A 25,934-nucleotide genomic window follows, 5' to 3' on the forward strand; every position below is an offset into this window, starting at 1 on the left:
GTGGGGGTCTGGGCACCAGACAGAAGCCCTAGATAATGCTGTGGTCTCCAAGGGGTTTTAGAATCTAGTGTATCAATGGGCAACGTGTGGTTCAGGAAGACCAACAGGCCAGCAGACAGTTGCTGTGCCCAGGCGCTGGTGTACACCATGTCCCGGGGCGGGGAAGCTTGGGATCAGTGCAGGGGTAGCAGGAGAGGAGGAAGAGGTGGATGAGAGCCTAAATTGTGGTTTCTGCGGCACAGTGTAGGCAAGGCAGGGTAAACAGGCCTTGAGTTGTCCAGTTTGCATTGTTTTAGTGAGTTTCTGTTCTGTTCTGTAGGGGCTAACCCTAGTTGTCTGGCACCTGGCCTTGGGGTGATTGAGGCAGGTGGTTACTTGCCAGGAATGTAAGAGCCTAATAAAGACTGGGGTGCAAACTCTGGATTGGCTGGTTTCTATTTGAAAAGTGTGCTCAAGGGCAGACTGTTTTCTGTCTCTAGGAACTGGCTAGCCTGAGAGGGGCCGTCACTCCAGGGTCAGCAAGGCCCCAGATACAGCATCATAAAAGGGGGGAAAAGACACAGTAAACATTCGAGACTTCAGCAGCCTGGCCCCCGCCTCTGGACATTCTAGCCTCATCTCCCTCTTCTCCAGATATGGACTCTCCAGAGCTGAAGGAGTTACAGGGACCTTGTGTGGTCTCCAAGCTCGCCCCCTAAGTTTTCTCACTTCATCCTGCCTGCTGTTACCTTCCACCTGGGTTCCAGAACTGGGACAGTTATTGCCACCAGGGCATCTGGTCATGACATTCACATTGGATTCCTTTGTAGTCACCTTAGCCAATAAAGGTCCACATCTTCCAAAAGGAACTTTTATCAAAAACTAAAGACAGGAACTTAGCAAATAAGTGGTGGGGCTAGAGCATGCCAGGCTGAGAACGCACCGGCCGAGAGCCCTGCCTGCCGCCAGCCAAGGGTGAGGCATGGTGCGCCAGCTCAGAGAGTGTGACGGGCAAGGGTAGGAGCAGAAAGACTGCAGGGAAGGGAGACCCCAGGATCTGTCTGCCCAGGAGGGAGGAAGCAAACAGCCATGCCTTTGGAAGACTAATCTGGCATGAGAGGTCCAGTTAAGTGGAGACCCGGAAAGCCCAGTGTGACCGCACAGCCAGCGATTTACAAACTGCGCTTGTGTGCAGGCGCTGGCCTGGACCTCCACCCCCTCCTTCCACTTACTCCTCACTCCTCTCCGCCAAGTAAGGCTATTATGAGCCCCATTTTGGGGATGAGAAAAGCAAATTTTAGAGAACCTCAGAAACTTGCCCGAGGCCCCAGGGCAGTCCTTGTTGGGAATGAACTGTAAACCTAGACTGGACAAGCCCTCCATCCCAGCTTCCCTCCCACTGCAGGCTTCAGGAGGGAGTGGGGCTGAGCTTGGCCAGGCAGGGAGTCCCCTGGAGGGGAACCAGTGGGAGTCGGGAACTTAGCAGGGCAGAGCATGTAATTAGGACCCAAAGGCTGGTAACTTTGGAACCACGGTAGCTGGGAAAATGGGATGCCAAATGGGGAACCCTGGCTTGGAGGGTGTAGGGTATAGCTCAGGTGCAGGGTGGAATGGATTTTATACAGAAGGCACCAGAGGAGGAAGAACACGGAATCAGACATTCCTGACCAGCCTCCCCCACTGACCCTGCATTTCACAGGCAGGTACATTGCTGAGGGTGCGGACTCCTTTCCCTTCTGGCACTTTCATTCATAATCTGTGAGACTGGTGGCCACCTGAAGCTGCTTCAGGGCATCTGTCCAAAGAGCCAGCAGCTGAGTAGTCTCTATAGTGACTCTATAGTATAGACCATCGCTCTGCTGATGGTCACTGTGGTGCCAGCTTGCTTGGCATGGGGCAGACCACACTTGTTACCTAATTAGCAGAGAAACGTCTGTCTTATGTCTATAGTACTTGCAAGGCTTTTCCATTATTCAACCAAGTCAGTAAAGAAACCAGTGTTTCCCAATTAAGGCTTTTGCTTTTTTCTGGTACCTTTTCAGCTTCTAAATTCGTTTGTTTCTGTAATGCAGCTCCTGGGTTCCCAGACCATGCCTGGGATGAACTAGCTGCCCAACAGACTGACTCATGGCTGCTGCCCTCATTTCCACTCTGGTTTCTATGGAAATAGACATCAGATGGCTCAAAACAAGGTGAGGGCTTATAGACACCTCATGATTCCTAGGCATTTATAAACCCTATTTGTCCAACATCTGTTTCCATGGAAACAGGTGCAGAAAAGGTCAAACAATGCTCTACAATAAACTTTTTTCCCTCTCTTATCTAATTTTTAAAAAATTATAGTGAGGCATTTTGAGACCTTTTCCTGTTATCATAGGTTTTTTGGGGTGATGGTATATTCTGTGCAGAAAGGTATATTTCTCATTTTTAACTCTTTAAGAAACACTTGGGCACATCATGCACAGTTCTATTTTACGACTTTATTTAATAAATGGTTTGGTCTAATCAAATCGCTGTCACTTGGCATTCCAAGATGAAACACTTAGTACCTAAGTCTGAGAACATGACAGAGAGGAAAACAGTGTGTGACCTGCTCGTCCCTCCTCCAGCATTCAAGACACCTGTGCCTGAGCTTATTCCCCAGGTCTTCGCTCACATCGCTGGGGCCTGTTGCAAAGGTGCAGGATCTGGTTTGCTCAAATAGAGATTTCCTGTACCTAATTCCAAGTGCCACGTACCTAGTCCATTATATAAAACATGGGGATCCAAACGGCTTTCTGTTAGCAGTGAGCAGCATCTGTGATCCTGCGGAACAGCAGCCATCAGGCGCAGCGTGTGACGGTTAAGATGGGATCTGCTGCCCAGCAGAGTCAGGTGGCTGAGTGAGATCATGAAGGGAAAGTTCACCTGAAATAGAGAAAAACAGAAACAAAATGGAAGGTGTGTGGCTGTGTGGGCAGAGGAGCTGCAGGGAACTAGTTATGCGACTCACTTAGCAGCTGGCATCTAGTACTTTCTGGTGTTTATCTTGATATTATCTTTCATGGCCAAGTCATTGCTTTTAGGCTGTTCAGGCTGCCGTCAGTTGTCCTGTAGGACCTGCAAGTGCCACTAGGACAGGGCTGGTATCAGTTTTGTTCACCAGACGAGCCCATTACCTAGATCAGCAACTGGCACGTGCCAGGTGTTCCCTAGATGACTCTGTGGGGATAGATGCTCCAGATGGGATGTTGCAGGAGTTCTGATGGGTCCTCTCTGCAGAGTCCCCCCAGAGGAATGGAACAAGGCTGGCCCACATACTCCAAGCCCGGGAGAGCACTCACAAGGCACACGCCTGTGTGGCTCAGGTGCCTGCCACCCACCTCCCATTCTGGCCCTGTTTTTGAGAGATGTGTGAATGGGATCATGCAGAGCAGGTGCTCAGGAGCCTGCCTCATTTGGGGGGTGTGTGTTGGTTAGCCTTTGTCAGCTGATGACAAATCATGCCGAACATCCCAAATCTTAGTGGCCTCAAACACAACAAATTTTCCTTCCAAGTCTGTGTGTTGCCTGGACAGGTCCTCTGCACTCACAGTTGGATGGACTGGAAGGCTGGCTGGAAGGTTCAAGGTGGCCTCACCAGTGGCTTGGCAGTAGTGCCAGCTGGCTTCTCTGTCCTCTTCCATGTGGCCTCTCTCTTTCTCTGTCCTCCTTGCTGGGTCTCTCTTGGTTCAAGAGGGTGAAGTTAGAACCTCAGACTGGAGGACAAGGCTCTCAAGGGCTCACTTCTGCCACATCCTACTGGTCAAAGTTACAAGGCGAGCCCAGACATCACTAATGCTCTGGAAGAGTAGCAAAGCCACCTTGCAAAAGGGTGTGCTTACGACATGGGAGGAGTTTGTGGCTGTTAGTCTGAGAGAAGTTCATCTGGGAACAAACCATTTCCAGATAGCCTGTGGGTACAAAACAGAGAAGCTTTTTGTGGTTACACACATGTGGCAGGCGTGCGCGCGCGCGCACACACACACACACACACACACATAAATGAGCGTCTTTTTGCATGTGGATACACAGGTAGCTACCCAACACCATTTGTTTTGACCCATTAGATTTCTGTGAAATTGTACTATTGTAAAAAACAAATTGACCATAAATATAAACATAGATAATTTGTGGTGGTGGTTCTGAATCATCTTACTCTCCCAAGGCTCATTGGTTTTGTTGGTTTTAGCTAGCAGTTGACTTGCATGTTCTTAATCTGAAGCGTCCATCTGTTCTATGGTTTGCAGCTAGCTGCTAGCATCTCTGCTGCTTCTTTCCCCCAATCTTTGGAGTCCCCCTGCATAGTTTCACTGCCGATTAGATTGGGCCAAAGATTGTATTCTGATACGTCAAGCCAGTAAGGTTTCCACCTTCTGCCACTTGAGCTGTGTGTGGGTTGGAGTTTGCATTTACAAACACAAGAAATTTACAAGTTTCCCAGACTTTCCATTTTCCCTGGGCTCCCTCCCATGTCTGCATGTACCTGCAGTTTGGCAGTCACTCAGAGATGTGTGCAGATTGCTGAGATCTCAGTCCTTCTGCAGCGTTTCTGCTTCCAGGTGTCCCCCTTCATTTCCCCCTCCTCTGCCCTGCCCTCTACCAAGTCTACAGTAGCAGCCAGAAAAAGCGTGGGGTTTCTCGGACAGGAGCTCCCCAGACAAAGATGGCCAGAAACACGCCATGCCTACCCAGTGTGAGTAGCCTGCCCCAGTGAGCAAACCCTTCTCAACTTGTGGCATCCACTGGTCATTTCCTGGTGAAATACCTGAAATGATTGATTTTAATTCGTGTGTCACATTGTACACATGATTTCTATAGGGGGAATTCCCTGACTCACTCAGGTTCATACTAGAAGTTTGGTCAGGTCCTGGGGAGATGGAAGTCATAAGCAAACCAGATCATGCTGTGGGGAGGAAGCAGACCTCCGGCAAATGAACAAGTGGGAATGCAGCGTGTGAGGCGGAGAGGGCACCCTGAAGGACAGGGGAGCAGGAAGGGCGGAGAAAGCCCCTGGTGGACAGGGAAGAGCAGCTGTCAAAGCCCTGAGAAGGGAGCACTTTGGGGCATTCCAGGCTCAAGATGTGGGGAGGGAGCAGGAGATGGCATCAGATCACTGGGTTTGAGAAGGACTTCAGCTTTTATTCAGAGAGGAGGAAGCTGTTGGAAGGTGTCAGGTGTGATGTGATCACTCCACGGGCATTTGTAAGTGATCAGAGCACACCGCACCCATTTACGGTGGTGAAAACTGCCCCGTGAGTCCAGCACATCACTGACCAGGCTTGGCTATTTCGGGGACTTGAACCTACTCTCCAGGCACTGGGACCAGGTAGCCTTTGGGCCCTCAGGAACTTTTAGGCTGAGGAGGCTTTGGTCTCAGGCAGACATCACCCAGTATGGACACAGGGCCCTTGTTCCCGTCCTGACCATTGGGCGTGAGGCTCGTGTTCTCTCAGCAGCCAGAGAGCACTGACTGTCATGAACTAGAGCCCCGCTCGTCCCAGCGTCTCACCCTGAGATGGGTGTCCAGGAGGTGGGTGTGAACCAGGGGCTTTAACTGTGAAGATCTTGGACAGCCCGGCTGTACCTGGGGCCCGTGTTCCTTGAACTGCTGGAGGCCTGCGGTTCTTCCCTCTCCTCATTCTGTCATCACCTTCTAGACGGTTACCGAATCGTGTGACTCATCCGTCTGAAAATCACTTGCCTCTTCCCTTTCATTTCCTTTTCTGCTCCACATCCTGGCCTAAGCCTCATCGTCCCTCCCATCTCCGATTTCCTGGCCTCTGGTCTTCCCTTCCCAGATTGAGGTGCACATGGCCCACAGAGCATTTTCTAAAGCAGGGAGTGGTCCACTCTGGGATGCAACCAATTAATTTTTAACTTAGGAAACATTTTAGACTTTCCAGAAAGTACAGAAAATAAATAACAGACAGCTATGGTTGTATCCTTCTTCACCCTCCTCCTGACGAATTAGCCACCATCCTGAAGTTGATATATAAATTCCCTGGATGATTCTGTGCTTTCATAATATCTTCGTATTTCCATAAACAACACGCACTCTTGTTTTATGGTCTCTTGTGTTGGTCTGTTTTGCGGTGCAGGGGATGGAACCCGGGGCCTGGCGTGTGCTAAGTGGGTGCTCTTCCACGGAGCCCTTGTTTTATGGTTTTCAACTTTACATAGATGGCTTAGTAGTGTAAGAATCATTTACCGGCTTGCTTTTTCATCCCCAAGTTCACCTTCTGTGGTAGAAGTGTATTCGTTCCAGTCCACACCGCCCAAGCTCATCCTTTTAACTACCGTGGGGTGTTCCGCTGTAAGCATAAGCAGCGTGTCTTTCTCCTTCCTGTTCTGCGCTTTTCACAGTGCAGCAGAGAGCATCTTTGTCTGTGTTCCTTGCACAAATACAAGGCTCACACCTGGACCTTGAGTTGCTAGTTTCATGAATATGAGGGTCTCGTTTTCACTAGATCCTGCCAAATTGCTCTTCAAAGGAGCTAAACCCCTTTGCACTTTGACTTGATCCCTTTTTAAACAGTTCCACGCTCCTCATCACCCAGTAAAATCTCAAGTTGCTCCTGGTAGTACTCAAAGTCCCACATGGTAAGACCCATGTCTACTTTTGTATTTTCACGAACAGTACAGCTTTGTTTCTTCATCTGTGAAAATAGAGGTAAATATGACTGAAATGTCGCAAGATCAGCAGATTAACCTGTGACCCACAGCAGACAAAACAAGTGATCATTTCCTTTCCCTCCTTTCTTTGCATGTGATGTCCACTCCTTAGTCCTTCTGAAGCTATGAGACGTCTAATCCAGAAAAGTAGGTGGTGGGGCAGGGTTGAACCAAGGCCAGGATGCTATTTTGATCCCTGAGGGACATCTTGGCAAGTCAACTTATTGTGGCAGGTCACAGGGATCTTGGGTCTAATTGTTGTCCTGTGCGCATTTGATCTGCACCGTGTGTCCTCGTTCCAAGTCCAGGGCAAGGGGGAACAGATGGGCAGAGTGTGGAAAGCTCTCTGTGCCCTGAGACCCTAGAAAAGGTCAGAGGCCTGGTTAACGCTGGCTAAATGCTGAGTCAGTGGGCTCGAGTCAGATACCAAGGAAGGGAGCAGTGGTCCCATCTGCAGGCTTTAATGCTGCCCCCACTTATCACCTGTGTGGCTCTGGGAATGTGGGCTAACTCTCGAGGCCTTCATGAAGTGAGCATATTGAGCCCCTTCTCACTGGGTGATCATGAGGACCCCGTGGAACACTCCAGCACAGTCGGGGTGCAGGGGGCTGTTTGTCACATTGTCCTCATGATCAGATCTAGACTCCTGTCTGCTGGGAGGGAGGTTTGGAGCAGAGAGTGGGAAGCAGCTGGAGGAGAGGTTGAACCCCTACACGGGTTAAAGTGGAGTGGAGTGTGGGGCTGGAACTTTGAGGTCCATCTAAACGTATTTCAGAAGTTACACGATTCACTGAAGGTTTTTCTTTATGTCATTCTTGCTGACATTGAGGCCATCCCTTCTCTGTGTGAGGGGTGTTTCCAGTTCTGGGATTTGGTCTCACCCTCACACACGTCATGTCAGGGAGGGGACGCCCGGACTTGGTCTCGGGGGCTTTTGTTCCCTGAGCAGCTCTGGACTCGGTTGGAAGGTGCCCCTCAGGCTCTTGGCTGTGTGAGCATGGTGTCCACAGAGCTGCTGTAATGCGGCCCCTCTCTGTGACCTCCCCGATGCTTTCTCCCACCTTCGCTTTGGTCCTCCAGGTTTCTCTGATTCTGGGGTTAAATATGTTGATAAGCACTGCTTTTCCCAGGGCATCTTTGCCATTTTCTATTTCTTGCTGTTTTTGCCTAGACTTCAAAAAAACTTTTAAGCAAGCAAATCAAGAAGCCAAATCAACAGACCTGAAGAAGCCGGAGGTCAGGGTGTTAGGGTCTCTGGGTTGACTCTGGTCGTTTATTGAACTGCTCTGGTTGTTGGCCAGCTCTCAGGAGCCTGGGATGCATTTCTGTGAGTAAGGAAGTTGACATCAGAGCTGCTGGGCACCAGGAGGATCCTGGGGGATGCGGAGCTGGCATGCTTAGCCCTGAGGGTGGGTGCAGGAGAAATGCTGCCCCTGTGGACGGGGCCCATCCACCCGGGAAGTCTGCCATCCCACTGCCGGGCCTGGTCACCTCAGTCCACCCTTGCTCTCCCAGGTGGAGGGTTTTCCTGTATTTTTACAAAGAGAGATTTACAATTCCATGTCCTGAGACGCTGTCTCGGGTTTAACTGCTCGCAGAGTGGCAAGCACACTGGGCACTTTCACTTGTCATATGTGAAACCACTTGAATACATTCTGCTCTCTGCATTTATCTGCGAGAATCTGAGTTTTCAAATGCATTTAGTGGTCAACCTTAGTTTTGTTTTCAGGCCAGTTGCTTAGAATCTGGTTTTTCTAGAGTATTGTGTATCTAAAGCCTCCAGTTAAGAATCTTGTAGTGTCATGAGGTCACTGAGCCGCTATGGGGAAGCTTCGTATGAGAACATCTAAATTCATCTCAGCTCAAGGGCCTTTTTTTTTTTTTGAGGCAGTCTTAATTCTTGAAGTAATCAGTTATCCCTGAGCTCTACCTAGTAATCTGATGCATTCTGCTTGACTATAAAGGCCAGTAATTTTAGTAAAATTCCTCCAACAATGGTATTCGAGACCCACCCTAATTAGGCATTTCTTTCTGAAGTATTTCCTTATTCATCAGGCCCTTGCTTCACAAAGAGGGTGTTTAAAATCTGCGTCCTTCTCTTTGGCATTCCTGAGCCGGGAGGTCGGATAGTGCACATGGTGGCCCATCGGCATGGTGCATGGGGCACCGGGGCCTGCCTTGCACTTGAGCGGGGCTGGCAGATTCTGCCCGCTTAGGCTGGGGGAGAACTGTCGGAAAGCAGCTGCCCCCTCCCTGCCAGGACGCCCAAGCCCTCAATAGCCCTGAGTACCTCCCGGCTGTCGCCACTGGTTTTGCCAGTTTCGGAAGTTCTTGTCTGACGTTCTTGTGCAGCCGCCACTGTTCCAGCCTACTTGGTACCACTCAGTGGAGCCAGTGCCCGCTCTGAGCAAGCATCTTTTGTGACAGATTCTCTGTGCCCATTCCAGACTCCTCTGCCCCCCCCACCCCCCGTCCCTGCCTTCAGAGTCTCCGAGTGCTGCTGGGAACCCACCAGTGGGCTCTGGCGTGTGTCTCCCACTCACCTCGCCCACCGCTTTATCTTTTGCCTGAGCCCCGAGGATGCCTGTTTCCTGTTCACAGACACTAGTGTTTCTCAGAAGCCACAGCAGTGCCTGGTGTGCATCTACGGTGTCGTGGCTTTTCAAAAGCAAGAACAGGAGAGATTTCCTCAGTCTCCTCAAGTCGGCTGTGACGGTTTTAAAGGAGGCAGCAGGCAGCCCCCTTATTAGAGAAACCAGGGCACTGTCAAGAATCATATTTTCCTGAATTAAACCTCAGAACAAAAGTTTTTTAATTAAGAACTATCCATTCAGTAATGATTTCCATATCAGTTTTCTTACATTTATGCATCCCATGGTAACGTTCTACTCTTGAAAACACCAATAGTAATTGCCTTGCATGTTGTAGGAGAGAAACTGAGTCAGGGGAAGCCACTTCTCCACATTGCCAGTGGGTCAGCCGGAGACCCTGGTTCTTTCTCTGCCCCCTCCCAACATCATTAAGCTGAAATTCCTGGTAGCCTTTATGAATGTGTTACATATGTTAGAAACCAAAGCAGAAACGGCCCTGTGTTTTGGGAGGTTAGTGAGAGTTTATCAATGATCCATGAATTTAATTACAAAGCACTTTAAATGAAAAGTAGCTTCAGTCTTTTTAATTTAAAAAATAAAATTGAATAAATATTTCAGTGAGTCTCATAGTAACTTGTATTAGAAGAAGTTAACAGGTCAAGCCTCAACCTGTGGGAAGATGTGGCGGCACAAATGCGTAGATTGATTTGCAAGTGGACGGGTCTCACATACGTACTCATGGTCCAAGGTAAAGAAATTCTGCTGCTGGTATTGGCCGAGGTCAGCCTTTGTTAGCCATTTACTGTTTCTTTCTCTTTGAAATGGAATGTGGACATTTGTTTGGTTTCCTAATGTTTCCCATTCTCTCCTGGCAGGGAAGTGGTGTGTCACTAATACCTCCGTGAAACTGTGATTCACATGCCCATTTCCAGTCAGGGCCTCCAAGGCTTAGTTCCCTGGAGGAGAAATGAAACTCTATCCTGTGCCCAGATCCCTGCCACTCAGACTGCAGAGCCCGCTGCTTGGTTCCCAAGGAGCAGTCATTTTCCTGAAATCATCATAGAATGTATACATGCTATTTGATCTCTAAGAGGTTGCTATTTTGGTAAACTCAACTCCAAGCCAAGAAGCAACATAATTCTTACACAAACGTCCCAGAGTTGACCTCGGGGTAGGGTCTCCTAGATAGCGTTACCTTTAAGGAACTCAGGGAAATCTTAGGATGCCGAGTCCACTAGCACTTGGCAACTGTTCTTGCTAGGAAGAATGGGTTCAGACTAGAGCTTAGATCACAGCAGTGACCGTGAACCTGTGTTCTGGGTAGAATTAAGAGTGGATTCTCCATTTATGACTAGACAAGAGCAGGGAAGAGAGGATGAGCTGTGGACTCTAGACCGTGGCCACAATCTCCCTCCCACTCCATGTGCCCTGTTGAGCTCAGTTGCAACCAGACACCGCGGACCCTGGGTCCTCAGAAGACCTGGGCAGGCCTGCCTGTGTCTCCTCAGAAACAGGCTTCTCCTGCAGGGCCCCAAGGGGCCAGGTCAGAAAGACCTGGGCAAAAAGGGGCTGCCGAGCTTGAAGGCCAGGCTCAGCCTTGAGGCTGGACCATTGCAGTGGGCTTGTTGTTCTCCAGGCTGTGGTTTCCTCCTAAGGAAAGCAGCATTGATCAAAGGAATCCACACCGAGTCACCGGGAAGGGTAAGGATGGGGGCGCCTTCCTTAATGGTTTAATAGGCGAGTGTGCCAGCTGCCAGGCGGGGTGCCCTGGTGTTTGGTGACTGTGATGTCCCTCTGCAGGCTGTTTCATGTTACATTTTGTAAATGTTCTTAATCAAGTCCCCCACTCATGACTGAGGCAGTGCCAGTGCCGATGGCCATGACAGGGTCTGGGTGGATCTAGAACCTGTCTCCGTCTGCTGCTTCTGGCCTGCCTTGGGGGCCACCTAGAATAAGTCATATCTCCTTTTCTTAAGGTAGCATGTCCTGAGGTGGCCATGTCTATGATGGCAGGTATGGTACCCACAGCCTAAAGACTGGGGCTGCCCCCCTACAGCAGCCCTAACCAGACAGCCTGGCATTCCAGGGCTCAGCTCCCAGCCCAGTCCTGGGCCCAGGTGTGTGAACTTCATACCCCTTGGGAACTGAACCGGGTAAATCACATTCACCAAAGACCATCGCATCCACAATGATCAGAAATTAGTATTAAATGAACACAGGTGCTCATGTTTGCAGAATCGTGCTTTCTTGAAAATTAGAATGTTTAGAGGAACCAAATTCTACTTGTTGAGTGTGCCAGGAATCAGAGAAAGGTTGGTTAGCATTGCTCAGGGAACAGTGTCACAAGAAGATGATGGGCAGCCTGGGCTCCACCCTGGGGCAGCAGTTGGCTGCCATATTCCCCCAGGAGCCCTCTCCCCTTGCTCACTCCCAGGGCCAGTGGCTCCCTTCAGCCTCAGCTCAGACCCCAGTCTGGGCTGCTGTGTGCTGCTTTTCATAACTTAACCCACAGAGGACAACTTAGTGTTGAAGCAAGACTTGGCAGGGAGTCAGGAGGAGTACCACACACTTCCCCCATCGCCATGTGTCCTGTTCTGTCGGCCAGTATAACAACTATTTTCGTCATAATTACTTTGTACCTTTGTCAAAAAACAATGGGGAAGAAGCTGGGCAGAGTGGTCCCAGCTGCTCAAGAGGCTGAGGCAGGAGGATCATGTAAATCCAGAAGTTCAAGACCAGTGTGAGCAACACAGCGAGACTCCAACTCAAAAAAAAAATCTACTGGGAATATTTGTGTAGGTCTGTTTCAGAGTTCTTTCTCCCGTTGATCTATTTTTCTATCTCTCTGCCGATAGCACACAATCTGAATTACTGTGGCTATATAGTAAATCTTGGAATTATATAGTATGATTTCTTATATATTGTTCTTGTTTTCCAAAATTGTCTTAGCTGATTCGAGCTCCTTTGCCCTTTCCGTATAAATTTTAGAATAATCTTGTATATGGCTACAAAAAAAGTCTTCATATGATTTTGATAGAAATTGAGCTGAACCTGTATATCAATCTGGGGAGAATTAGCATCTTAACCATGTCAAGTCTCATGATTCATGAACAAAGTGTGTATCTCCGTTTACTTAGATATTCAGTTATTTCATTAGTCTTGTAGTTCTCAGCGTATACCTCCTGTAGTGATTTGTCAGATTTATACCTGGATAATCCTTTATTTTTGTGTAGTTGTAAGTGGTGTTTTTAATTTCAGTGTCTACCTGTTTATTAGTTACATATAGAAATTGGAGCTGTGGATGTAGCTCAGTGGTAGAACACTGGCCTAGCATGCTGAGATGTTAAGTTCGATCTTCAGCACTGTAAGAAAAGAAAAAGTAAGAAGGAAATTGTGTTCTATATGTCTACCTTGTATTCTGTGACCTTGCTGAACTCAATCATAAGTTCTAGGAGAAAATAATATTTTATATATACACATATGCACAACAGACATATTTTAAAGATTCTGTAGGATTTTCTGCATAGGTAATTATGTCATCTGCAGATAGGGTCAGTTCTGTTTTTGCTTTCTGATCTGTGCCTTTTGTTCCTTTTCAACCTCATTAGTCTGGCTGGAACTCCAAGCACCATGTTGACTAAGAGCTGTGAGAGTAGAGATCCTGCCTTGTTCCCGGTCTTAGATGGAAAGCATCCAGTCTCTCCTTGCTAAGTACCATTTTGCTGTAGGGCTTTTGTAAATGTTCTTAATCAAGTCCCCCACTTGTCTGATTTGCTGGGTTTCTGTCTGGTGGGTGTTGAGTTTTGTCAAATACTCTGATCACCCATTAATATGATCATGTGCTGCTTCTCCTCCTCCTCTCCCTCCACCCCTTCCTTCTTCTCCTCCTCCTTCACTGAGGATTGAACCCAAGGGCTTTCTACCACTGAGCCCCACCCCCAACCCTTTTGATTGTCTATTTTGAGATAGGGTCTTGCTACGTAACCCAGGCTGGCCTCAAACTTGCAATCCTCCTGCCTCAGCCTCCAGAGCTGTTGGGATTACAGGCATGCGCCACTGTGTCTAACTGATCATGTGATTTGTTTTTCCTGTATAAGTCTGTTAATATTGTGGGTTACAGGGATGAAGTTTTACATATGGACCACTCTTGCATCATTGGAGCAAACTGTACCTGGTCATGGGATAGAAATCTATGAATATATTGCCTTATTTGTTAAGGACTTCTATGCTATATTCATGAGGGGTGTTTGTGCTTTTCTTTTTTGGTATTACCTCTCTCTGATTTTGGTACCGGGGTAATACTAGCTGCATAAAATGAAGTAAGAAACGTCTCTTCCTTTGGTTATTTGACTTGGTATTACTTTAAAAGTTTGATAAAATTCTCAAGTGAATCCACACAGGCCTGGAGATTTCTTTTACAAGTATTTTCAAGTTATGAGTCCAGTTTCCTTAATGTTCCTAGCACCGTGCACATTATTGACTCCATGTTGAGAGACCTGGTGAAGAGTCTGTGTTTTTGCTCTAAGTCCTCAAACTTTGTGTGTAGAGTTGTTTGTGGGAATTCCTGATGATCCCTTTGATACCTGCAGGTCTGTATTGACAGCCCCTGTTTCTTTCCTGACACTGGTAATTTGAGTCTTGACTTTTTCTTTGGCAGTCTTGTCAATTTCATTAATCCTAAATAAAAGTACCAGCTCTTTTTTTTCATCCGTGTTCTCTGTTGCTTTTCTGTTTTTCTTCTCTTCCTTCTGCCCTTTATGATGTTCTTCCATTTGCTTGCTTTGGTTTTATTTTTCTCTTCTTTTTCTGAATTCTTGAGCCTTATGTTTCAAGAGCATTGGTGATTATTCATGGAAGCATTTTTTTAGGATAGCTGCGTGAACATTTATGTCAGATAGTTCTGATATCTCTGTCACCTAACATTGGCATCTAGGGATTCTCTCTCCGTTTGATTAGCAATCTCCCTGGTTCTTGATGTGATGAGGGATTTGTCTTAAGTTTGAACCTGGACATTTGGGGTATTGTAAGGTGCTGGATCTTATCTGAACTTCTGTTTTAGCTGGTTTCTTCTGACGCTGCCTTGTCACTAACGCACAGACTCCTTCCTTAATGAAAGGTGTGGGTAGAATTCCAGGTTCCATATTGGAAGGTGGGGTTCCCTCATTACTTTAGAATGGGGGCAGGAGTTCTGGGTCCCCACTTGGTCCCCAACATGGCCTTTTCTCCCAGCAGGAAGATGGAAAGAAACCACTTACTGTCAGGTACAGGAAGGGGCCCACACTGGGCATGAGGGCTTCATTACTGCCCAGCAGGGACGGAATCTCCCTGCTCGGCTTCTCTGGTGCCCCCCCCACACACACAAGGTGTGGGGTGCCTTACCACAGTGAGGGCGGAAGATGATCCCCAGGCCCTTGCAGGCTCTGTCGGGGGTGGGACTACAGTGTTGGTTACTTTCTATGGTGTTTTTTTCATGTCCGATTCCCGTTTTCCTGGTCTCTGGGCTAGAGGGAGCAGGCTGTAGGGGACGTTTGTCTTCCTTGGCATTCCTGATTGCTGGCTTCTTCAGCTCCAAGTCTGACGTGGATGAGGCAAGAAGAAAACCAAGCCCTCATCTGTCACTCCTGGGGTCCCAAAGTCCCTCGCTGGTCTGCCTCCTTCTCCATGTTTCAGGGTCTTCTGTTTAAGTGTAGTGGCCAGTGTTTTAGTTGACTTGGCGGGAGGAGGAGGGACACAGGTCCACTGCATCTTCCTTGAAGCTAAACGGCTCTTCTCCTTCCCTCTCCTCCTCGCTTCTCTCCTCCTCCGTGAGTGGCCATCCTCAGCCGCTGGTGCCTCGCAGCCAGTGTCCTTCCTCAGAGGCCATGTCTGAATCTGGGCTGTGCGATTTTTGGACGTCTCACTCTACCAGTGGCCTTTCACCTTCCAGCCTTGGCCTCTTGTGCTGGGCAGTCCTCTGCATCTGCCGCAGGGCGAGATCTGAAGGTGGCAGGCTGGAGCCACAGTGCTGACACAACGTGTTCATCTTATGGAGACGTTTTCTACAGGATGACATTCTTTGCCTGAGCCCCGCGTATTGTCTTCTTGGTGACCGTGACTGACTTGAGGAGAACAAAGCTGTCCCATACGTCTGTAGCCCCCACGAGGCCTGTGCATGTGAAAGTGCTTGACACTGGTTGTAGATTGACTGGTTTGGCCACTGCCCTGGGGCCTTGGCCGTGGAGAGGAACCCGAGGACTGTGGCTGAGAGAGGCTGCAGTGCCATGTTGGGCCTCTTCACACTACCCCTGGGAAGTGCTCGCCCTGCCGGATCCCAGGGGCTCTCTGGCCTCCCCACCCATCTCCACATAGAGGGCAGATGGGCCTGAGGCCTGTGAACGGGACCTACGAGTTGCCATGTTGGGCTAATGCTCTGGGGAGCCTCCCTCTGGGGCCGGAGGCAGGGTGTCCACAACACTCACCCCGTCTCTTTGACGCAGGAGGACCATGACACCATGGAAGCTGATCTGGACAAAGACGAACTGATCCAACCCCAGCTGGGAGAACTCTCAGGAGAGAAGCTTCTGACGACGGAGTACCTGGGAGTAAGTGCCACCTGCCGGGCATGAACCTGGAACAGGAAGGGTGGTTACAGGATTGGGTGGGCGTTTCAAACCGTGCCGAGGGGGCTAGAGGGGATGTAGCTGCCAGGTGTGAGCCGGGAGCCCTGGGGGGCATCTGAAGGTGGGCCCAGCTGTGGGGCAGTCACCACCAGCCAGCTTTTTTGTCACCTAGTACTAGTCAGTTCGGAGGACATGGGCACAGCAGTGGTGACTGACACCCACGGAAGTTTGTGGAAGGTGGGAGGGAGGGAGTGGGCGAGGACAGGGCTCCCCAGCTTGTCAAACACGCAGGAAAGAAGAAGGACCCCCCATGAAGGACAGAAATCAAATAGAGGGGCCTGCAGAGAGCCCACAGAATGCAGCGCCTCAGAAACCCAAGAGAGCAGTGCTTCAGGTGGAGCCCACCATCTGAGAAGCCGTTGGTCTCACTGTCTGTCCCAGGGCCGGAAGCTGGCCTCTGAGAGCTCCAACTCTGATGCTAACCAGCGCCAGGAGACCCTGGCCTACAGCCTGCCACCTAGATAGGCAGGGCGCAGGCTGGGCGTCGCCCACTGGTAGCACACAGATGTGGTGTGCATGAGGCCCCGGGTGCCATCCCCAGGACCAAATATAAATAAATAAGTAAATGAGGAAGTAAGAACAGGAGGGTGGACCTGAGTCAGGAGGGAGCTGCCTTCACCCAGGAGCTGGTGGAGTCTTGGGCCCAAGGTGTCTCAGAAAGCCTTGATCAGAGAGCAGACAGGATGCGCAGTTGCCAGAGATTCAGACCAATCCAGACCAAAGCCCCGTGTGGACCAGCTGACACATAAGGATAAGGGCCATTATCGTTAAGGGGGTCTTCCTGGTACTTGGAAGCTGGTGGTTGATAGGGTCAGTTACGTGGACCTTAAAATTAAAACCTTCTCCAGTTGGGCAGTTGGTTCTGGAGAAGAAGGCTGGTGCCGGTCCCTCCACAGTAGACTGGCAAAGCCAGATTCGGGAAGAGGGGAGATGGCCTGTGCAGGAGGCCTGAGCCTTTGCAGGAACATGGAAGCAGAATGTACCTGTCCATTCCCGCTGCCATCACCAGCCCAGTCCCCTCATCCCCTCACCCCAGGCACTGGTGTCCCTAGTCACCTGCCCTCATCCCCCCCATCATCACCTAGGAGTGTCCAGGGCTCCAGCTAGAGTGCAGCATGTGCTGTGGAACCTGAGGTTGGAGGGACAGCTGACGGACAGGTTGCAGGGCTGTGGGGGCCATGACAGGGGTTGTGGATCTTACTCTGCATGAGCTGGGAACCCACTGGACTGTTTGGACTGTCCACTCGAACTTGCACTCTGGCTGCCTTCTGGAGAGTAGACTGTGGGGGCAAGAGTGAAGGGAGGGAGAGGGACAGGCCAGCCACCACTACCCCAGTCACAGTTGTATGGTGGCTGCCATTGTCCTTAGAATGTCTCGGGGCCACAGGAGCCCACGAAGCCGTTTGCACGAGGTGCTCAGGTGGGGAGGTGCTCAGGAAGAGTCAAAAGGGGGCAGCCTAGGGCTCCAGGCTCCTGATGGGAGTCTGAGCCGTGAGTACCTGTGTTGACCAAAAAAGCTGTTTTTTCAGGGAGTCTGGGCTATTTGAGAGGACACACATTCTTTTAAGCATCTGGAGGACCTCCTGTTATGAGGAAAACAGGAGGCAAATTGGTGTGTCTCCTTTGGAGAATGGGTGGTGATCGTTGGGGAGACCATGTACCTACACCCCTTACCCCAAAGTCACCACACAGTGACACAAGCATGTCAATGCCGGCAAGGATCACTGTGGCCTTGTCAGACATAAGCCTGAATACAGCCCTTGGTAAACAATTTTAGCACCTCCACTCAATGAAATGCCACGGACAGGACCTCATGTGGATATGGTGGCGATTTCAACAAACTCAACATATAAATGAGGCAGGATAAGCCGCAACTACCAATTTTGCCAGGCCAACTGGTGAGACACAACTAGAGCTTTAATCAGTAACCCCAAATGACTGGCATGCGGAGATGGTGTCATTCACCATCACATGTAGTTCTGAGGCTTTTTTTTTTTTTTTTTAATTTTCCTGTAGTGCTGGGGATCGATCCCAGGATCTTACATGTGCTAGGCAAACTCTACTCCTGAGCTACAACCCCAGCCTATTTATTTATTCCTTTGTTTATTTATTTATTTATTGAGACAGTGTCTCATTAAGTTGCCAGTGCTGGCCGCAAACATGTGATCCTCCTACAGCAGCTTGCTGAGTCCCTGGGATGACGGGCGTGCACCACACACAGTTGAAATCTCCTCAGGGTCAGTGTGCTTTCCTTTTACCAGAAGGGAATGTTTTGAATCACACAAAGGAGGTTCAACGCAGGCTTGCTTACCGCCCTGGCTGGAGATGTGAGCAGTAAGGACGAAGCACAGAAAGAACTCACTATGTAGGCACCTTCGTGTTCCATGCTCAGTGACAAAACACCAGGAGCTGGGTGGCCTCAAACAGCGGGAATCTGTTCCCTCACAGTGTTAGCGGGCGCAGTCCAAAGCCAAGGCCTGGCAGGCTGGGCTCCCCTGAGGCTCTACGGGAGCGCCTTCCTGCCTCCTCAGCTCCTGGGGGCTCCCGGCAATCCTGATGGCTGCCCCTGTCTTCACCGGCCTTCTCTTCCGTTTCTTGTGGAGGTACTTCTCTCTGGACCCCGGGCCCACCTGGCTAATCCAGGATGACCTCCCAGCTCAAGGATCTTTAGCTCCATTCCTCTGCCAAGACTTATTCCAAACAAGGTCATGTCCACAGGTTCCAGGGGCTAGGACGTGGGTATGGCCTTTGGAGGCCACTGTCCAGCCCACCACACCAGGCCACCCTAGGATCTCATCGAGAGAATATTTTTATATTTTGTTAGAAAACTGGTGTAGAGCAGTGACGGCTGAGGTCAGGCACGCCTCCCCGTCTCCCCTGCCTGTCACTCATCCTAGGCTGCCCGGGTGGGTCCCCGGGGCAGTCCTGGGATCTGAAGTTGCCAGCTGCAACCTATATGTGCTGGCTTAGGTCTTTCAAAAGAGGGGGAAGCCTCACCTTGCCCTTTGCTCTGGAGGTGCACGAAAGGACTTAGAGTCTCCTCTTATAGCTGCATGTGTCACATGAAGGAAGCTTAGACAGATGACATTTCCTGGGGAGTGTGTGCCCGAAATTCATGGCTCGGGCCCCTTGTTCTCAGATGCCAGGTACTTTGCAGAGTTTTCAGAGTGAGCCTGAAGATGCCGGCTTTTTGAAACATCCTGTCAGAAAATTATTTTTAAAAGGTTTTCTCCAACATGAACCATTTGCCCAACGTGGCAGGATGCTGGAGACACAGTGTTATATTCAGGAAAGACACAAAACAGATAAAGCTGCTCTTGCTGAGGGTAGATGGCAGGTGTTGTCCTGTGCCCTGCAGAGCCACAGCTGGTCCCAGACTAGAGCATGGGTTAAAAATAGTCTAGGCGCCACCCAGAGCTCCTCATCACAGTTCCAGGAATTATTTGCACATCAGTGATTTTAAAACCAACCAGTCTCTGGAGATAAGGGTATGGTGCAGTCAAGATGGCCCCCAGGGGCTCGGGATGAGAAGAGGTGTCCCAGGATTCTGGGACCCACAGGCACACCCCTGAGTTCAGGGGTTACTGCTGCTGCTGTAGCTCCAACTCAAGTCACCCACCTCCAACACTTGACACAGGAGAACAAGTCACTGTTCTTGTGGCGGGGGCAGTGGCCACAGCCACTGTGCTGTGTACCCAGAACTCTGGAGAAGTGACAAGCAGACTTGTGAACACGAGTTGTTCGAGACAGAAAGTTCACTCCTGTTTCTCTTGCCAGAGTGTCCGTGTATTTTTATATACTATACTGTACCACATAGTCACTAAATTCTTCCTGCAAAGAATACCCTGATTTAAAAAGCCTCACCACTGGCCTAAAGGGACATAAATATTATGACACAGTCATAGAATCCCAGTCCTTGCCTTAGTTTTAAATTTACGTTTGTTTTGTCTCGTGTGCTGGGGATTGAACCCGGCACCTCCACTTGGGTGCTGTCCCACTGAGCCACACCCCGGCCCTGAAGCAGTCAGGAACATCTTACGTGAACTTGGCATGGGCCCTGGACCCAGGGCTTCACACGCCCGCTTCCATTTCATCTCCTCCTCCCAGCAAATGGACCTGGCACATCTACTGGAACCTGCTATAGGAAGGAAACCAAGGCTGGAGGGTTGCTGAGCCTTCCTTGGTCTTTGAGCCGCGTGCACTAGGCTGTGGGGCCTCCAGGCAGCTGAGTCCAGGCTCCGAGGACTCTGTCTTTGGAGGTCTGGGTGCTCCCTGGGAGTGAGGCGGGGTCTCTTCCACACTGGGAGGATTTGGGGTGCCTGCAGAGAGGGCTCCCAGCTCCTTCCCACGCCCCTCCCCTCTTTAGTTGTTTTTCAGTTTTGTCCCCACCCTGAGCCCATCCAGTGTTCCCGCCTGCCCGCCTGCCCCCCTGCGGGCTGAGATAGGCCCTCTGCCCGCTACGGGATTAGTTGGGATCCACTAAATGCCCATAGTCTTGTATGCGAAAACACAGCCCAACAAGCAGAAAAAAATCTTGAATCCCAAAATGTTCTGAATCCTTTTGTTGCTGAAAGCTTGGTCCTTGTCCCAACATGGTTTTTAGAAAAAGGAAAAAGGAGGTTTATTGCTTTACTAGCAAAGGAGAAATACAGGGGATTCCTGTTTCAAAGGCTGTGATTCTGCCCATCCACAGGAATAGCGGGCTTCTATAGAATTGATTCAGAGGAAATGAGATCAGGGAGGAGAGATCAGGTAGGAGAAGTTTAGGGAAAAGAAGACTCAGAAAAAGAAAAAAACATGTGAGTGTCAAAGCCACAAGGGTATAGTCAAAACATCAAGTGAACACCGGTTACAGTTTCCTTTTTGTTGCTTGTTTTATTCTCTCCTAACTATAAAAGAAATATATGCTTACTGCTGAAAAGTCAGAAGCAGGCTGAACTTGAAGAGGATTCCTGCCTTATCAGTCCAGCTAAGAATTTCAGGGAAGGGGCTGGTATAGTGGTGCACACCTGTAATCCAGCAGCTTGGGAGGCTGACACAGGAGGATCTCAAGTTCAAGGCCAGTCTCCTCAATAATAGCAAGGCCTGAGCAACTTAGTGAGACCCTGTCTCAAAATTTAAAAGAAATTAAGGAAAAAGGATGCTGTCAGACCCCAGGCTCTTTATCTTTCCTTCGCCCTGCCTGCCAGTAAGAAGGCAGACCTAGGCTCTGTGAGCCTCCAGCCTACAAGGGCTTGGGAGGCCCATCACAAATGTCACAAAATCCAATAACTGACTGCTTGGCACACCTCATAAGTTTATCTTCCTGTATTTTGTTTTATGCCCTTTGATCATCTCTATATATGACAGGTTTGTACTGTCTTGAACTGAGAGAAAAGATAAATATTTAACATGGTGTGTTTGTGCAGAAGTCTCTTCACTGTTACTTCCCATGGAAGAGTCTCTCTTGGCCCAGACCAGGGAGGTTGTCCTTCACAAGGGAGTTTTTTATCTATGGGGTTCAGGGAAAAAAGAAGACGATCAGAGCCCTTCTTGGACCTGCTGTTTTTTAAGTGTCTTTTGCTCACAATTGTCCTCATACCAAAGTGGCATATTTTGGAGTAGCATATTCTGCCACCCTTTAAGTGTGGAGTAGGGGCCTTTCAAGTTTTTTTACATATTGATTATTCAGGCAAGCGCCTGCAACATAGAGAACCCTCAGTGCCGTTCCTACACCAGGACAGAAGGCGCTCGCTTGTCTAGGCACAGAAGTGACTGAATCCTAAGTGTTTCCCACTGAACCCAAATCGAATGTAACCTCAGTTGAAGTTCTGCTTAGCGAACTGGGGAATTGCCTTTGGACCATCCAGCACCAAGTGACATGAGGGGAAGTTACAAAGGAAGTCCAAGCAGGAGGACGAAGCCTGTGATCCCAGTGACTCGGGAAGCTGAGCGACTGAGCAGGAGGATCACAAGTTCGAGGCTACCCAGGGCAACTTAGCAAGACCTTGTCTCAAAAACATGAAAAGGTCTGGGGATGTAGCTCAGTGGTAGAGCATCCCTGGGTTCCATCCATAGTACTGGGGAGGTGGGGAGGTCACAACAGAATTAAGAATTGCACTTAAAAAAATACTCCACTCTTGGAAATCTTAAAAAGCACATGCCGGCGTGAAGACATTGCTAGGGCACGTGCTGGGCTCAGAGCTGGGGTTAGCTCCATGGTGTTCCTGTCTCTGTGCTCCTGTATTTTAAAGGAGGCCTCTGCTCATATGCCCATTGCCTGGGGTCATAAGAAGACGGAGGAAGCCCCTGGCAGGAGCCTGTGATGGAAGAAGTCCAGATGTCCAGGCAGCCAGTCTGCCCTCCTGGGTGCTTGTCCCTTCTCTTTCTGCTCAGACCGTCATGTGGCCTCTGGTGCAGGGCATCTGGGAAAGTGAACTTTTTTCTTTTTTCTGGTTCTGAGGATTGAACTCAGGGGATAGGCCACACTGAGCCACGTTCCCAACCCTTTTACTTTTTATTTTGAGACAGGGCCTTACCATGTTACTGAGGCTGGACTCAGTAACTTGGAATCCTCCTGCCTTGGCCTCCTGAATAGCTGGGATTATAAGCATGCACCACTGCACCTGGCAAAAATGAAGATTTTTAAGTAAACACTTGCTGTGCCAATAAAATTAGAGTTCTTTGGTCAGGAAGGACAGAATGCATATTGAGTAGACAGCAAACAGCATCTGCTCCTATTCCAGGTTATTTTCTGTGAGTGTAAAGATAGATGAACTAGAGTACCTGCATTACAAAGATGCATGCTTTATGACATCATAATTCAGGTGATTCACAAATATTCAAAACTAACAAATGGGAAATACGATTTTTTTTTAATCTAAGTGGATGTGTTCACCAACTTTTACTACCGAACAAATTACATTCATCTCAGTCACATACTGCACTATTGTGGTTAAATAATTTGCATTTTGCTATAGCAGAACCCTTTTTCAAATGATCTCTCCACAGTAGCCCAGGTGGGAGCCTGTTCCTCCAGATGGGTGGGTGTGGATGCCACGACTCTGTCCCCTCTTCCAAGACCCAGATGTGTTTCTGTGGAATTCAGTCTGGAGAGCTTTTCCTCGGACAGTTGCGACAGGAGCTGCTTCCTGCCCAGAAAGTCTCCTTTGCAACTGAGGGAGCAAGGGTGGACAGGGGGCTTGGCCTGCACTGCCCCATGCACAAGGTGCTAGGATGACTGCCAGAGGCCTGGGCCTGTCCTCCGGCATCCCGTTCACTGGGGAGGAAAGTCAGGCCCAGGCCTCTGCAGGCTTCTCGTTTGTTCTTTTTAGTTATTCATGACAGCAGAATGTATTTTGACATGACGTGTATACATATACGGGGCGTGTAACTTCCCGTGTTTGTGGTTGTGCATGATGTGGAGTTACACTGGCCCTGTGTGCATATGTGAACACAGGAAAGTTACGTCTGACTCAGTCCACTCTCTTTCCCATTCCCATCTCCCCTCCCTTCCCCCAACTCCCCCTTGCCCAATCCCTTGAACCCCTCCCCCAGCCTATTATGAGTCAGCATCTGCATATCAGAACATTCGGCCTTGGTTTTGGGGGGGGATTGGCTTATTTCCTTTAGCATGATAGTCTCTGGTTCCGTCCATTTACCTGCAAATGCCATAATTTCACTCTTCTTTGTGCTGAGTACTATTCCATTATGTATGTGTACCCCGTTTTCTTTATCCACTCATCTGTTGAAGGGCACCTAGTTGGCTCCATAGTTTGGCTGTTGTGAATTGAGCTGCTCTAAACACTGATGTGGACATGTCACTATAGTGTGCTGATTCAAAGTCCTTTGGGTATAAACCGAGGAGTGGGGTAGCCGGGTCAGACGGAGGTACTGTTCCAGGCTTTCCCACCGCAGGTTTAAGGAGGTGAGGTGGCAGTCTGCAGACAGCTGAATACTCGCAAATCTGAGTGACCCCAGCCCTCCTGTCACAGTTTCCCCTCCTCCCTGCACTCAGGCCCTGGAAGCGGGGACTGACTGGGGCAGGGAGAGGGAAAGAGAAGAGGTGCAAGTGGCCTAAGGTAGCCTTGAAGTTGGGCCTAAGGAGCCGAGCTGAGGGCAGGCACAGAGATGCCTGGGTGCGGGGCGGAGGGGGGGGAGCCCGCGAGGAGCCAATGGTCAGTCAGGTGTTTGGGTGGACACCCTGCTTCTGGAGACCTCCAGGTACAATGGGAGGGAGCTGCACTTGAGGTCCTTCTGCGGAGCTTGGTTGTGTCCCGTGTCCCCCAGAGTGGCAGCCTCCGCCTTCTCTGCTTGTCTTCTGCCCCTCCCACTCCCTTGCCCTCCACCCGAGTCAGGGCAGCTCAGAGGAGACCCAGGGTCCCCAGGCCCCGCCCTCTTGTCTTCTTCTCTTTTCTGTCTGGTCAGCCTTTTCACTGCTGTGAGGAAAAGACCCACCAGAACAATCGCAGAGGAAAAGTTTGTTTGGGGGCTCAGGGTTTCAGAGGTCTCAGTCCATAGACAGCAGGCTCCATTCCTCAGGGCCCAAGGTGAGGCAGGACTTCATGGCGGAGAGTGGCAGAGGGAGAGTGTGGCAGAGGGAGAGTGTGGCAGAGGGAGAGTGTGGCAGAGGGAAGCGGCTCACAGGGTGACCAGGAAGCAGAGGGAGACTAAGCTCAGCTCACCACATATATACCCCCAAGGCAGCCCAGTGACCCCCCTCCTCCAGCCACACCCTGTCCACCCCCAGCCCCCACCTAGTTAATCCCATCGGGGACTAACTCACTGGTTGGGTTAAGGCTCTCTTAATCTAATTCTTTCTCCCCAGACCTTCTTGCATTGTCTCACACTTGAGCTTTTGGGGGACACCTCACATCCAAACCATAACACCCTGCCTTAAGTGCTAGATAAGCCCAAAGAACTTTTCAGCAAAACTCAAGACATCAAAGGTATAAATCCAATTTCAAAAACACTTTTTGGCCTTCTGGCTTTTTTTGTTTATTTGTGATTTTTTTTTTTTTTAAACAGTAATAGATGTGCCTGGTGTGGTGGCACCTACCTGTAATCCCAGCATCTCAGGAGGCTGAGGCAGGAGGATCACAAGTTCAAAGTCAGCCTCAGCAACTTGGTGATCCCCAAGCAACTCAGCAACACCTTGTCTCTAAATAAAATATAAAAAAATGGCTGAGGATGAGGCTCAGTGGTTAAGCATACCTGGGTTCAATCCCTGGTTCCAAAAAAAATTTAAAAAGAAATAGGACTAGAATCACTGGATATTAGGAAAGCAGCCAGACAGGTCCTGCCCACCCCTCACCCCGTATCCCGCTGTGGTTGCGTCTCATGTTATTTATAGCACAAGATCAACCCAGGAAGTAGACATGGGTTCAATCCACAGTTTATCTGGACTTCATCAGTTTTACTGTAATTTCTTCTTTAAACATTTTTTCTTAATTACTAACATAATTGTAACATTATTACACAAAACTCAGAACATGAAAAAGAAAAACTGTTCCTGTCCCACTCTCCTGTAGAGCTGCTCTGGTCACTTTACAACTTGTTTCCTTCCTACCTTTTTGTGTACTTTAAGCATAATTGATAGTATTATTTATATACATCGTTATCACCTGATTTTCATTTAATATTTAAGTGAACATTTTTCTTTATAACCTGTTCTTTATCAGTGTAAATGGCCATATGTCAAATGAATATGCCATATTTTACTTAATTATTGCCCTTTTATTAGATCATTCTAGTTGTACTCCAATAATTTTATAATGAAAAACTATGTTTATTTAATATTTTTCATATTTTGAACTCTTTCACTAGAATCTACACCCAAAGATAGGAACATTTTTATCACTCTTGACATCAAATGCCAATTGCTTTCCAAAAGAGCTGTCACAAAATTGCAGTGGTCTGGTGTTGCAAACTACCTTTCCAGGCGGTGGCTGGGTCTATCTGTCATTCACACACAGAGTTGAAGGGTGGTATCTTTTTGGTCAAGCTGTAGTTTCTAATTATTCCTAAAGTTGGT

The 25,934-nt window shown here is 49.2% G+C and overlaps 1 protein-coding gene across 3 annotated transcripts in view; it reads left to right on the top strand.

The window, feature by feature from the left end:
• The window catches only part of Armc9 (armadillo repeat containing 9), a 131,889-nt gene that overhangs the window by 83,215 nt on the left and 22,740 nt on the right, over positions 1 to 25,934 (top strand). For 2 of the 3 annotated variants that reach the window (XR_006850808.2, XM_046439777.1), the window contains exons 20-21: positions 15,740 to 15,844; positions 16,154 to 16,256. Coding sequence is in view for 2 of the 3 variants with exons in the window: in XM_046439777.1 (XP_046295733.1) it covers positions 15,740 to 15,844; positions 16,154 to 16,256 (208 nt within the window). In the remaining variant the exon portion in view is untranslated. The remainder of the gene's footprint in view (positions 1 to 15,739; positions 15,845 to 16,153; positions 16,257 to 25,934) is intronic. The other variant, XM_046439776.2, reaches the window with a different exon arrangement.

This window comes from Marmota monax, unplaced genomic scaffold (genome assembly GCF_021218885.2).
Source record: "Marmota monax isolate L192 unplaced genomic scaffold, Marmota_monax_Labrador192_F-V1.1 WCK01_AAM20220418_F8-fsc00041, whole genome shotgun sequence".
NCBI lineage: Eukaryota > Metazoa > Chordata > Mammalia > Rodentia > Sciuridae > Marmota > Marmota monax.